Below are 12023 nucleotides of genomic sequence, written 5' to 3' on the forward strand. Positions count from 1 at the left end.
CATGACATACAATTAATCATTTTAAAGTGAACAACTCATTGGCCATTAGTGCATTCACAGTGTTGTGCAACCACCACCTCTATCTAGTTCCAAAACAGTTTTATCACCCCAAAAGGATACCTGGCACCAATTAAGCTGTTCCTCCCATTCCCCTTACTTCCCAACCACTCTGTATTCTGTCTCTATAGATTTACCTATTATAGACATTTCATATGAATGCAGCCATACAATATGTGACCTATTGTGTCTGCCTTCTTTCACTTAGCATGTTTTCAAGGTTTATCTAAGGTATTGCATGTATCATTCCTTAGTTACTTTTTATGGTTGAATAATATTCCACTGTCCTGTATGTATATACCACAATTTTATTCATTCATCAATTGATGGACATTTGGGTTGTTTCTATCTTTTGGCTGTTGTGATGATAGTGCTGCTGTGAACATGAGGCTACATGTATTTGTTTGAGTACTAATTTTCAATTGGGGTGGGGGGTATATGCCAAATACCTAAAGTGAAATTGCTGAGTCATATGAGAATTCTATATTTAACTTTTGAGCAACTGCCAAGCTGTTTTCCACAGCAGCTGAAACATTTTACATTACCACCAGCAATGTCCTTTTTTTTTAAATGGAAGTATTTTTTTGTGGGTTTTTTTTTTTGTTTATTTTTTAAAAGTATATCTTTATTGATTTCAGAGAGAGGAAAGGAGAGGGAGAAAGAGAGATAGAAACATCAGTGATGAGAGAGTCATTGATCAGCTGCCTCCTGCACGCCCCCGACTGGGGATCATGGCGATCCATCCTGCAACCCAGGCAAGTGCCCTGACCAGGAATCGAACCCCGATCACCTGGGTCCCAGGTCCATGCTCAACCCCTGAGCCACGCCCCGCTGGGCTCCTTTTTTTTTTAATTACAGCCATCCTGGTGCCTAGATGGATCTTTTGCACAAACTCAGTATGACCCTCCACTGGATGCCCAGCCTACTCCATAATCAAGAAATAGCAGTATCTGAGAAGTAGAAACAGTGTTTCTGAAACTGGAATGGTACTTAAAGATCATCTAGAAACACATCGAATTATTATCACTAGGTAGTGGATTTATAAGTGATTATTTCTATCCTGCTTTTGTGTTTTTCAAAGTTTTATGCAATGAACATTCGAAAATGTGCCCCACAGGCATTTTCTCCCATCTAAGTCATACAAACCAGGGCCAGCATTTTTCCAAACAAAAGATGATTAATAAAAACAGTTCTAGCATTTCATAGAAAGCAAAGAAGATAGTTTTATAATCATGAATAAGAGAGATAATCTGGCCTAACTCATCTAAAGGAGAAAATTACATAGGCAAAGACTATAAAGTACTATTTTCTTGTTCACATTTGTTAGATGGCTGAAGGAAGGTGAAGGCACAATGTCTGTTTGATCGAGGCTCTGATAACTTCAGAAGGTGAAAAGTGCAAAGAGAAAGAGAAAGAACAAAACGGAGTTATGATAGAACGACAAGATCAGGGATGGTTTCTTTGAGGTGACATTTAAACTGAGAGTTGAGAGTGAAATGTCAGTGCAACAAAATAACATTGATATCTCTTAAGATACCATATACATGTATATATACAACATTTTATCCACAACCTAACTAAGTCGGGGTATTCTGGACATAGATATCCCAGCCCCAACTGGGATGCTATAGGTAGCATCTTAGCGATCTTTTTTTTTTTTAATTTATTTTATTGTTGAAAGTATTACAGGCGTCTCCATTTTCTCCCCTTTACTCCCCTCCCTCCAGCTCCAACCCCTCCCCAGTTCTTCCCGTCTCTTGTCTGTGTCCATGATCTTTTTTTTAATCTTACTATTCTTACATCATCTTTTTTTGTTGTTGTTAATCTCACAGGAGGATATTCTTTCCATTGATTAAATTTTAGAGAGTGGAAGGAAGGGAGGGGGGAAGGGGGAAGGGGGAAGGGAGAGGGAGAGAGAGAGAGAGAGAGAAACAGCCCGCAGGCTACCCGACTAGGGCAGGGGATCGAACCTGCAACCCAGGTACATGTGCCCTTGATGGGGCATCGAACTGGTGACCTTTGGGTGTCTGGGCCCTACATTCTAACCACGGAGCACACCGGCCAAGGCTCTTATAGCATCTTCTTTACCCTAGTGGTCCAGGAATAGGAAGGCTTCCTTTGCAGATTTAATAACATTTTTAGGATTGGAATCGTGGGGTGGAGGCGGACGCCAAGCTTCCTTCCGATGGCTTCTGCCCCTCCCTTGCCCGGGACTTCCTTCCAACGTCCTCCATCATTATTTTCCAATCCTTTGGCCCCGGAGACCTTGCTAGGGGTTGGCTGAGACCAGGCCCTCCTCACGGTCAGGATTCGCCTCAGCCGGCAGCAATCCCGCCTCCTCCCTTTCATGATTCGCTTCCCCTGGGTTCATCCCGCCTCTCCATCGAAAAGATTGGATGCCGGCCGCCAGCGCCGTTAGCGCCCGCCGGAGTCCGCGGCGTCTGCGTGCGGGGCTGTGCGGCGCTGACAACCATGGCCGTGGCGGCGTTGGCGGCGCGGGTGCGGCTCGGGGTGTGCGGCGCGAGGGCCATGCAAGCCGGAGGCCTCAGCTCCGACCGGGTATGCCCGCGGCACTGAGCATATGCCCGAGCCCCGAGCCCCGAGCCCCGAGCGCGGGCGCCGTCTCCCCTCCCCACCTTTACCAATGTCCTGTCTCTCTCCGCAGTCAGATCATTTCAGCTCCGACTCGGGCGCGATCAGGGAGGCCGGTGGGGCCTTCGGGAAAAAAGAGAAGGCTGAAGAGGACCGATACTTCCGGTGAGGCCCACGGGGTCGGGGGTCCAGCCCTAGATCTCTCGGAGCCTGCCAGGCCTCCTTAAGCTTCCAATCGCTACCCCCGCTCCCCCGTGCCAGGGGTCGCCCCATCCCCCAGCAGAACTCCCCGGTCGCGGAGCCCATCACACCCTCGCTCCCAGTGACTTGCTGAATAGTCCCAGGGCCCCAAGCCATTTCCACCTGCGCGTCTCTAGGACAATCAAACCACGGCCCAACTTGTCCAGAATCATCTACCATCCTCACCCGTGGAGTTTTTCCCGGGTCGTGCCAGACACCCCCAGATTCTTTGCATTGTCTGGATCCGACCGCCCAATTCTTGCAGACCCTCTGAACTTGACCCCGGTGGTCACCACCCAACACCCTTCTACGCCCTTTTCTCCTCCACACGCCTTAGCTTTGCTAGCGCCCAGTGGGTGGATCTCCAGGCTTTTCAGACCCTCTCGGCCCTTCCTAGACCTCCAAAGGTCTCCAGCTCGGCCAGAGTGAGTGGGTCATAGGAGCTGAGTGCTGGGTTGAAATTCCCTTCCTCACTTCCTGGAGACTTTTGCCAGGCTCCACCCAGGTTAGCTTTCTGTCACTTAAGAGTATGGAGTGGGCTGGGTCTCTTCACATTTTTACCAACCCTAAGTTATCGTTTACTGACTTCTTTGCACAGTGAGGAACAGCATAGAACTTATCTCGTTTCTGCTTCTTTGGCCTATCTTTTCACTTCTGCCCTCTCTTCCTTGCTCTTAAGAATTATCACCGTGCCCCTGACGGGTATGACTCTTGGTTGGGCGTCACCCGTGCACAGAGAGGTTGCTGGTTCCATTCCCGGTCAGGGCAAATGCCGGGGTTGTGGGCTGGATCCCCGGTAGGGGGCAGCATGCAGAAGGCAGCCGATAGATGTTGTGCTATTACATCAGTGTTTTTCTTTTCTCCCTCCCCTCCCCTCTAAAAATCAATAAACTATTCTTTAAAAAAAAAAAAAATTATCACCATAGCACCTACCATACCAGAAAGCCAAAGTACAGCCCTTAGAGACCACATACTTAGGCTCCTATATTTTACAATTAAGGAAAACTGAGGGCCAAATGTGGCCAAACCAACATTTGAATCCTTTCTTTTTTTAATCCTCACCTAGGATATGTTTTTATGGATTTTTTTTTTTTTTTTTTTTTTGAGAGAGAGAAAGAGAAAGAAATATCAATGTGAGAGAAACATTGATTGGTTGCCTCCTGTACACAACTGGGATTCGAACCCACTGCCTAGGTATGTGCCCCGACCTGGAATCAAACCTGAAACCTTTTGGTGCACAGGACGACACTCCAGGCAACTGAGCCACCTAACCAGGGCTGAATTGTTTCTTACTGAGACCTAAATTGGACTGCCACATACTGCCCATGCAAGAGGCCCCTTCTTTTCCCCCCCCTTCTTTCTGGCCTTTACAGTGGGCCATGTATTTCTCTAGGCAACGAAAGCCCTAGATAAATTAGGATTTAGATTGCAGATATTTGCCCTTTATACCCTTTTGTCTATTTCCCCCTCATTTCCCCAAAAAGGGATTCTGTTCTCTTGATTAGTCCTCTAATAAGGAATCGGGAACTTACGTCACACCTCTCTGGAGTGTTCTGCTCTAAAGAGGAATCTAAAAGGAATAGCTCATGAACGATGGAATTTCAGGCACCAGCACCAGGAAAATGGAATCATTCTGGTCATCTCCTAATGATGGGTACATCTTAAGATGGAGTATTCTTTCACTAGTGGGGCTTGAGGCGGTAGAAGACGATCAGCCAGATTCCCGTGGGATTGGGACTCCTTTGCCTTAGGTATTGCTGGTTATGCTGAGAGATCTCTTCGGGGTGGTGGATTAGGATTAAAGCCATTGTTTACTTGTAGAGAGCGGAGTAAAGAACAACTGGCAGCCTTGAAGAAACACCATGAAGATGAGATCAGTCATCATAAAAAGGAGATTGAGCGTCTGCAGAAAGAAATTGAGCGGCACAAGCATACCATCAAGAAACTAAAAGATAGTGTTGAAGATTAAGTGCATGCAGTTCCCCATAGAATGGCTATATATTGCCCATTTCTATGAAGACATAGTTCTGGTAATTAATACCAATCTGTGCTGCCAACAGATTATAATAAATTGTGATCAGTGAACTGTGTTTAATGCTGTCTACCATCTGGAGAGGTATAGGGGGACACAGTACTGGACTGCTAAAATGAATCAGACAGGGTACCTGCAATAGGGAGCTTGAAGACAAAGCACAGCATGGTAAGTGCTATGCCACATGGGGGGAGTTAGGGGAGGCAGGTGTGACATAGGGGGTCTAATATTAGTCAGAGATTCAGAGAAAACTTGAAGAATAAACCCCAATCCAAGGTCAAGAGCAGCCTGGAAAACAGATGAATAATTGCTTAAAAGATACAATTAAAGGAACCATCAGTCCATTTTTCATTTATAAAATGGATTAGAGAACTTTTCATGTGAACTAGTTATCGTAGTTCTAATTATCTTTGTGCAAATTGAGAGAACTGGAATTAGAAATTATGTATTGCCTACAGTTAGTAAGTTGGAGTTGAGATTTGGCATGTAGGTTTTTTAACTCAATCCAAGTCTATTAATAGCAGAGAATCAGAATTAAATCTTAGGTTATATTTTGCTCCACCAAGTGTGCTCTTGATTCAAATTAGACATCAACAAACTAGTAGTGTAACTCCTCTAGGCCAAAAAAAAAAAAAATTGAGGTGATTTTTGGGGCCATTAGCAAGACATTTTCAGTTCAAGGCTTCAACAGATCATTTGCCCCAGAATTACAATGAATTATTTGTTGCAAGACCCTATTACTTGTGTGCACAAAAGCCTTCAGGGCCATTGAATGATAAAACCTTGGACAAGTCATTGACTGCCCTTGCAGACAAGACACTAGATGGCTGTTTCCAAAACACTTGTCCATGTGCTGCTGATGGAAAGTTTGTAGATAGTCCTGAGGTGGAAGTGCTGAGATTCAAGTGGCCAGCAACAAAATGACCTCAGAGATGAAATGCAAAGCAATGATCATGCCAAGGTCACATGCCTTTTTTTTTTTTTCTTTACAACAGTACAAAATTTGAAAACTTACAAATTAGTCAAGGAACAAGTAACAAACATCTTTCATTTTGCTTATTTTTTTTAATCTTCACCCAAGGATATGCTTTTACTGATTTTAGAGAAAGGGAAAGGGAGAAAGAGACACATCAATGTATGAAAGAAACCAATGGGTTGCCTCCCATATGCTCCCCCACTGGGGATCGAACCCAAAACCTAGGCATGTGCCCCAACCAGGAATCGAACAGCCAATCTTGGTGCACAGGACGACGCTCCAACCAAGTCACACCAGCCAGGGCTTGTTTTGCATTTTTTTGACTAAAAAAAGGCATACAAAATCCCCTAAGTTTGTAGATGATAGTGTTTTTGTGACTACTTATAATCAACAATTGCCTTATTAGGAGTGATATTCCTGCGTTGATTTTTTATTAGGGGGTATACCATCTACTCAACATTTTATTTTTAATAAAAGTCAATTGAGTAAAGCAATCAAAAGTTGAAAGTTTAAAATGAAGAATCATAAGCTTGAATTCTTAAAAGGGTAAAATGAATAATTTTTGGAGCAGCCTAATTTAAGACGACCAAATGTCCATGATCCAGCAGCATCTTATCTGGAAACTTGTTAGAAATGGAATTCTCAGGCCCCATCACAGACCTGCTGAAACAGGGTGGGACCCTGCAATCTGTTTTAACAAACCCCCCAGGTGATTCTGATGTGCACTAAAGTTTGAGGACCACTGTACTACAAGTACAATAGTTTCTCATGAAATTTGCTGGACTTCTTGGGCATAGAACACTTTTGTAAAGGCATTTTATTAAGTATAATAATGATATATATTTAATACAGTGCTTTTTTAACTGAATTTATTAGGGTGACATTGGTTAATAAAATTACATAGGTTTCAGGTGTACAATTCCACAATATTATCATCTGTATATTATATTGTATAATTACCACCCCAAGTCAAGTCTCCCGTCACCATAATATACTTCTTAATACGAATGCTATTTGAGAATTTAAAAATTAAAGTACGCCTGACTGGCATGGCTCAGCGGTTCGATTCCCGGGTTTCACGCTCGAAACCCAGTAGGGGGTGTGCAGGAGGCAGCTGATCAGTCCTGCTGATCAATGACTCTCATCATTGATGTTTCTATTTCTCCCTCTCCCTTCCTCTCTCTTTTTTTAAGTATGTTAAGAATTATTCTTGTACAAAACATGAACATTTTAATTTTTAAAAAATTGATTTTGGAGAGAAACATTAATTTGTTCTACTTACTTATGCATTCGTTGTTTGATTCTTGTATGTGCCTTGACAAGGGATCAAACCTGCAACCTTGCAGTATCAGAACAACACTAACCAACTGAGCTACCCTGGCCAGAGTTAACATTAACATTTTAGAACATAGCCTTCTGCAGAATACAATTTGGAAAAATGCTGCACTGGTTTATTGCATTAGTTTAAATTCATAAGGAAGAGAAAAAGTAATTTATTAGAACAGGACCAATTATTGTTTAAGAATCTCAAGAAGATTTAAACAAACAAAACTTGGAAAAGGCAGGGACCAGAGAACTCTGAGCAGACTGTCTAAACAGCTTCTTAACCACCTGTGTCAGAATCATTGGGGCCATTTGTTTAAAAAAGATTTCAGTGGAATTTCACACCTTGAAGTTACTTAATTGCACAACAATTTATATTTATGGGGCACTTTACAATTATTTTGCTCATTAAATCTCATGATATTTCTGGCAAATATGTCCGTATCATTAGTTTAATTTTATAACCAAAGTAACTAAAGCAGGGAACAGTGAAGGAACTTTTTCAAGGTCGCACAGCCAGGCTTGTGCTGAGCAAGGACTTTACTTCAGAACTCCTGGTTCCACAATCTCGAGTTGCAGTCCTAGTGTAGTGGGTCAGCTGCCTATTAGCTCCCTCCTCAATGTGAGATAGGTCAGGGGGCTTGCCTGGACATCTGGAGGTGGGTGGTAAAGGCGGAGGTTCCTGGCAGTAAATGTAGAAGAAATGCCAGTAGTTGGCATTGCATTAGATTTCGGCTGTGACATGTATCCTATCAGCATGTCGGTGCACGCTTATATGGTACAAACACGTTTGCAATAGAGCTGGGGTTGAGAGTTTCACATCAGTAAATACAGAGGTATAATTCTCAGCCCAGGCTTCGCACTGAAATACCTGGGGAGCTTTGAAATTAAGCCGATGCCTTGGGACAGATTAAATCCAAATCTCCAAGATTGGGGCCTGGGCATGACTCTTTTCAAAAAACTCCCTAGGTTTTTCCAATATGTGGCTGGAGTTGAGAACCACTGGTGTAAAGGATCCTTCCAGATCTGCTGCATAAGGTATGAGCTGCAGGTTGTTCACTGCATAAGGACACCAAATTGAAGGGGCCAGGGAGGACTGAAATTCAGCCCACACTGCTCACCAAGCAGTGTACTCTAGAGTGATACTTGTTAAGAAAAAGAGTCACCTTTTCTCGTCTGATTTCCACAAAAAGGACTCATTCCACTCTTCTTGAATATGCATTGCTTGCTGCATAGCCTATGTATTCCATTTTCAGATTTTTTAAAATGTGTACATATTAAAAAATGAAGCCCTCACCAGGTAGTTCAATTGGTTAGAGCAATGTCCAGATATGCCAAGGTTGCAGGTTCGATCCCTGGTCAGGGCACATACAAGAATCAACCAATGAATGCATAAGTAAGTGGAACAACAAATCAATGTTTCTCTTTCTCTCCCCCTTCTTTCTCTCCCCTCTTCTCCTCTAAAAATCAATAAAATATAAGTAAACAAAAATTACATTTAGCATCTACTATATGCTGGGCACTTGATACATACTGAGAATACAACTGCACAATAATCAAAGCTCCTGTCCTGTGGAACCCACAGCCCACTGGGAAGGACAAGTGGCTAAACAGCAATGGGGGAAGTACTCTGATGGTGGTGAGTGCAGAGTGCTTGGGGAGATACTGGACAGGGCTTACAGGAACCTCACTGTGGAAAGGTATAACTGTGGCCAGGTAAAAGGGAGAGGTGGTATTCAAGGCTGGTGACCGCATCTGAAGAAGCATGGGTTATTGGGGAATTAACAGTAGTTCAGCCTGTTCATCTGGAGCGTGGAGGGGGATGATGGAGGAGGTGGTGTGGTTGGAGGTCCTACTAACCTTCCAGGGGCTGGGTTGGCCACTTTTAAGCATAAACACTGTTCCTCTCCTCAGTCCTTTCTCCCTCCTTTTTTTCCAACCTCCCTCCCGCCCTCCTTTCCCTATTCTTTTTAGAGCAGAAAACACCTAAACCACTTGCACCCTACTTTCAAACACTGGAAAGGAACAAAAGGCTTAGGAGCAGGCAAAGGAACAAAGACGCATGGGGACACACATGCCACTGCTTCATTTGGTGCCACCTGGCACAACATCACAATTAACAGATTCCAGATTCCTCCTTGTGCTTTGAGGTAAAATTCACATAACATAAAATTGTTAACCATTTAAAGTATGAAATTCAGTGGCATTTTGTATATTCAAAATGTGCAAACATCACCTCTAGCAGTTCGAGATATTTTTATCACCCCCCAAATTCCATACCCATTAAGCAGTCACTCTCCGTTCCCCCCTCCACCCAACTACTCGCCTGCTTTCTCTCTCTATAGACCTTCCTATTCTGAATATTTCATATAAATGGAATCATTTAATACATGACCTTTTGTTTCTAGCTTCTTTCACCCAGTGTGATGTTTTCAGAGTTTATCCACGTAGCACGTTTTAATACTTCATTCCTTGTTTATGGCAGGCTAATGTTCTACTATATGGATATACAACTTTTGGTTATCTATTCAGTAGTTGATGGACATTTGGCTTGTTTCCACCTTTTGGCTATTGTGAATAGTGCTGCTAAAAAACATTCATGTACAAGTATTTGTTTAGACATCTGTTTTCAATTCTTTTGGATACATGCCTAGGAGTGGAATTGCTGAGTCATATGGTAATTCTATGTTTAACTTCTTAACAAACTGCCAAACATTTTTCACAGCAGCTGCAGCATTTTGCATTCCCATCCGCAATGCCCAAGAGTTCCAGTTTCTCCACAGCCTCACCAATACTTGTACCTGACTGTTTGATACTGAGGCAGGATAGTAAGAAGCTCGGAAAATTACTTGGCAAGCGGAATGAGGGAAACTGTGACAAATAGGTCAACAATTAACAGTCTGCTAATAAATCACAAGATCTTATCTTCCCTAACCAAGGCCACTTAGGTGCAGATGGTTTACACCTCTCCTCCCCAACCAGAAAGTGAGTAGCTTAAATCACCCTCATCCAGGAGATAGATAACAGACCCAGTTAACGCCATTAGTGCCAGCCAAACCCCAGAACAGATGAAGTCAGGGAAATAACAAAACAAAAAAACAATTAGAGCCAGAAAAATCGAAGATAAAAGTAAAGCAGTGAAGCTGACCAGAGAATGATCCCAAACTTCCCTATACACTATTTTTACCCCTAAAAGGTCTGGGAAGTTAGTCCTACCTGAATTGAGTTGTTAGAGTTTTACATTGACCTTAATACAAGGCATGGTAATACTAAGAGACACCCTAAGGGATCTCCTGGATTCCAGACATACTTTCCTTACCTTCATTGTAGAGTAGTGGTCCAATTTCCCCTTGATAGTCAAGATCAGTCACCCAAGTCAGCACAATGATTCCCTTTGCCTGTTGATTCAGACACATGAGGAGTCAAAAATGGTCAGGCAGCAGTCTTAGCTTCCACTTCAGTAGAATTACTGTGTTTCCCAGTAGAAGCATTCCTCCCTTTGGGACTAAGATCTCTAGGCCAGCAGAGCATAAGTACAGAGGAACTGGAAGTGAAATTTTGCTAGTGGGTTACTAGGGGTGGTGTCATTCCCATTTCCACCTCTTGATTCCTGGACCTGTGAATCCTGCCTAAGGGAGAAACAGCACCATATATTAGATGCTGATTCAGAGCATATACATCCTTCTGAAGAATCATGCCCCAGCCCTGCAAGGTATTGCCACCCTGCTGGCACTGTAACTGAGTCTCCATTATTGTATCAAGCCAGCTGCTTCAGGATGGTGGGGAACATGGTAAGACCAGTAAATTCCACAAGCATGGGCCCATTGCTGCACTTCATTTGCCGTGAAGTGAGTTCCTTGATCAGGAGCAATGCTGTGTGGAATACTATAGTGGTGTATATACATTCTGCAATCCACAGTGGTGGTTTTGACAAAAGCATTGCGTTCCAAGAAGGCAAATTTGTATCCGGGGTATCTATTCCAGACAGAACCAAATACTGCCCCTTCCATGATGGAAGGGGTCCAATGTAATCAACCTACCACTGGGTAGTTGGCTGATCATCCTGGGGAATGGTGCCATATCAGGGGGTCAGTGTTGGTCTTTCCTGCTGGCAGATTGGGCACTCAACCAGCCATTGCCTGGTTGGCCTTGGTGAGTGGAAGTCCATGTTGCTGAGACCGGGCATAACCTCCCTTCCTACCGCTATGGCTACTTTTGTTGATGATCTCATGAACATCACCACTGGGTGATTACAGGGGTGGTAGTCACATAATAGGTCATCCTGGCCACTTGATTGTTAACATTTCCTCTGCCAAGGCCATTCTTTGGTAAGTATTCACATTGGAAACAAATATCTTCTTTTTCCCCCACTTTAGAGACATTTTCTTGTCACCAATTTTCCAAACATCTTCCTTCCAAATCCCTGACCATCCAGCCAAACCACTGGCCACAGCCTATCTGATATATATTTACTGAATGCCTACTATGTGTCAGGACTGTGCTAGGTGCCAGGAACAAAAAAGAGTCCTGCCCTCACAGAGTTTCCATAATGTGAGGGAGGCAAAAAATAAGTATATATGTTAGGTGAAAGAAATAAAGCTGGGTAAAGGGATATAAAGTGGCTGAAGGTCAACTATTTTCTAAAGTGTGTTCTGAAAAGGTGGTCACCTTATAGAGTGAGCTAATAGTGAGAGGCCTAAAGAAGATAATAACATAAGCTATGAAGACACAGAGTATTCCAAACTGAAGTCTAATAACAAAGGCAAAGGCCCTGAGACAAGTGGCTTCACATGGTCAAGGGAC

General features: G+C 43.3%; 1 protein-coding gene and 1 long non-coding RNA gene across 2 annotated transcripts in view; one reads left to right on the top strand and one right to left on the bottom strand.

Moving 5' to 3' along the window:
* The first annotated feature begins 2437 nt into the window (after positions 1 to 2437).
* Positions 2438 to 4979, top strand: ATP5IF1 (ATP synthase inhibitory factor subunit 1). Its single transcript, XM_081145388.1, has 3 exons — positions 2438 to 2616; positions 2723 to 2814; positions 4711 to 4979. The coding sequence occupies exons 1-3, from the start codon at positions 2530 to 2532 to the stop codon at positions 4856 to 4858; spliced, it is 327 nt and encodes a 108-aa protein (XP_081001514.1). The 5' UTR covers positions 2438 to 2529; the 3' UTR covers positions 4859 to 4979.
* Positions 4980 to 10537: 5558 nt separating this feature from the next.
* The window catches only part of LOC308561001, an 82216-nt gene continuing 80730 nt past the window's right edge, over positions 10538 to 12023 (bottom strand). Inside the window, exon 3 of the long non-coding RNA XR_013999419.1 lies at positions 10538 to 10618. This is a non-coding gene — a long non-coding RNA (uncharacterized lncRNA). The remainder of the gene's footprint in view (positions 10619 to 12023) is intronic.

Source organism: Miniopterus schreibersii (genome assembly GCF_964146895.1).
Source record: "Miniopterus schreibersii genome assembly, chromosome: 8".
NCBI lineage: Eukaryota > Metazoa > Chordata > Mammalia > Chiroptera > Miniopteridae > Miniopterus > Miniopterus schreibersii.

Coding starts and splice junctions, on each gene's coding strand:
- ATP5IF1 (XM_081145388.1), top strand. CDS start 2,530: ATGGCCGTGGCGGCGTTGGCGGCGCGGGTGCGGCTCGGGGTGTGCGGC. Junction 2,617..2,722: donor GAGGCCTCAGCTCCGACCGG/GTATGCCCGCGG, acceptor CTCTCTCCGCAG/TCAGATCATTTCAGCTCCGA. Junction 2,815..4,710: donor GAAGAGGACCGATACTTCCG/GTGAGGCCCACG, acceptor GTTTACTTGTAG/AGAGCGGAGTAAAGAACAAC.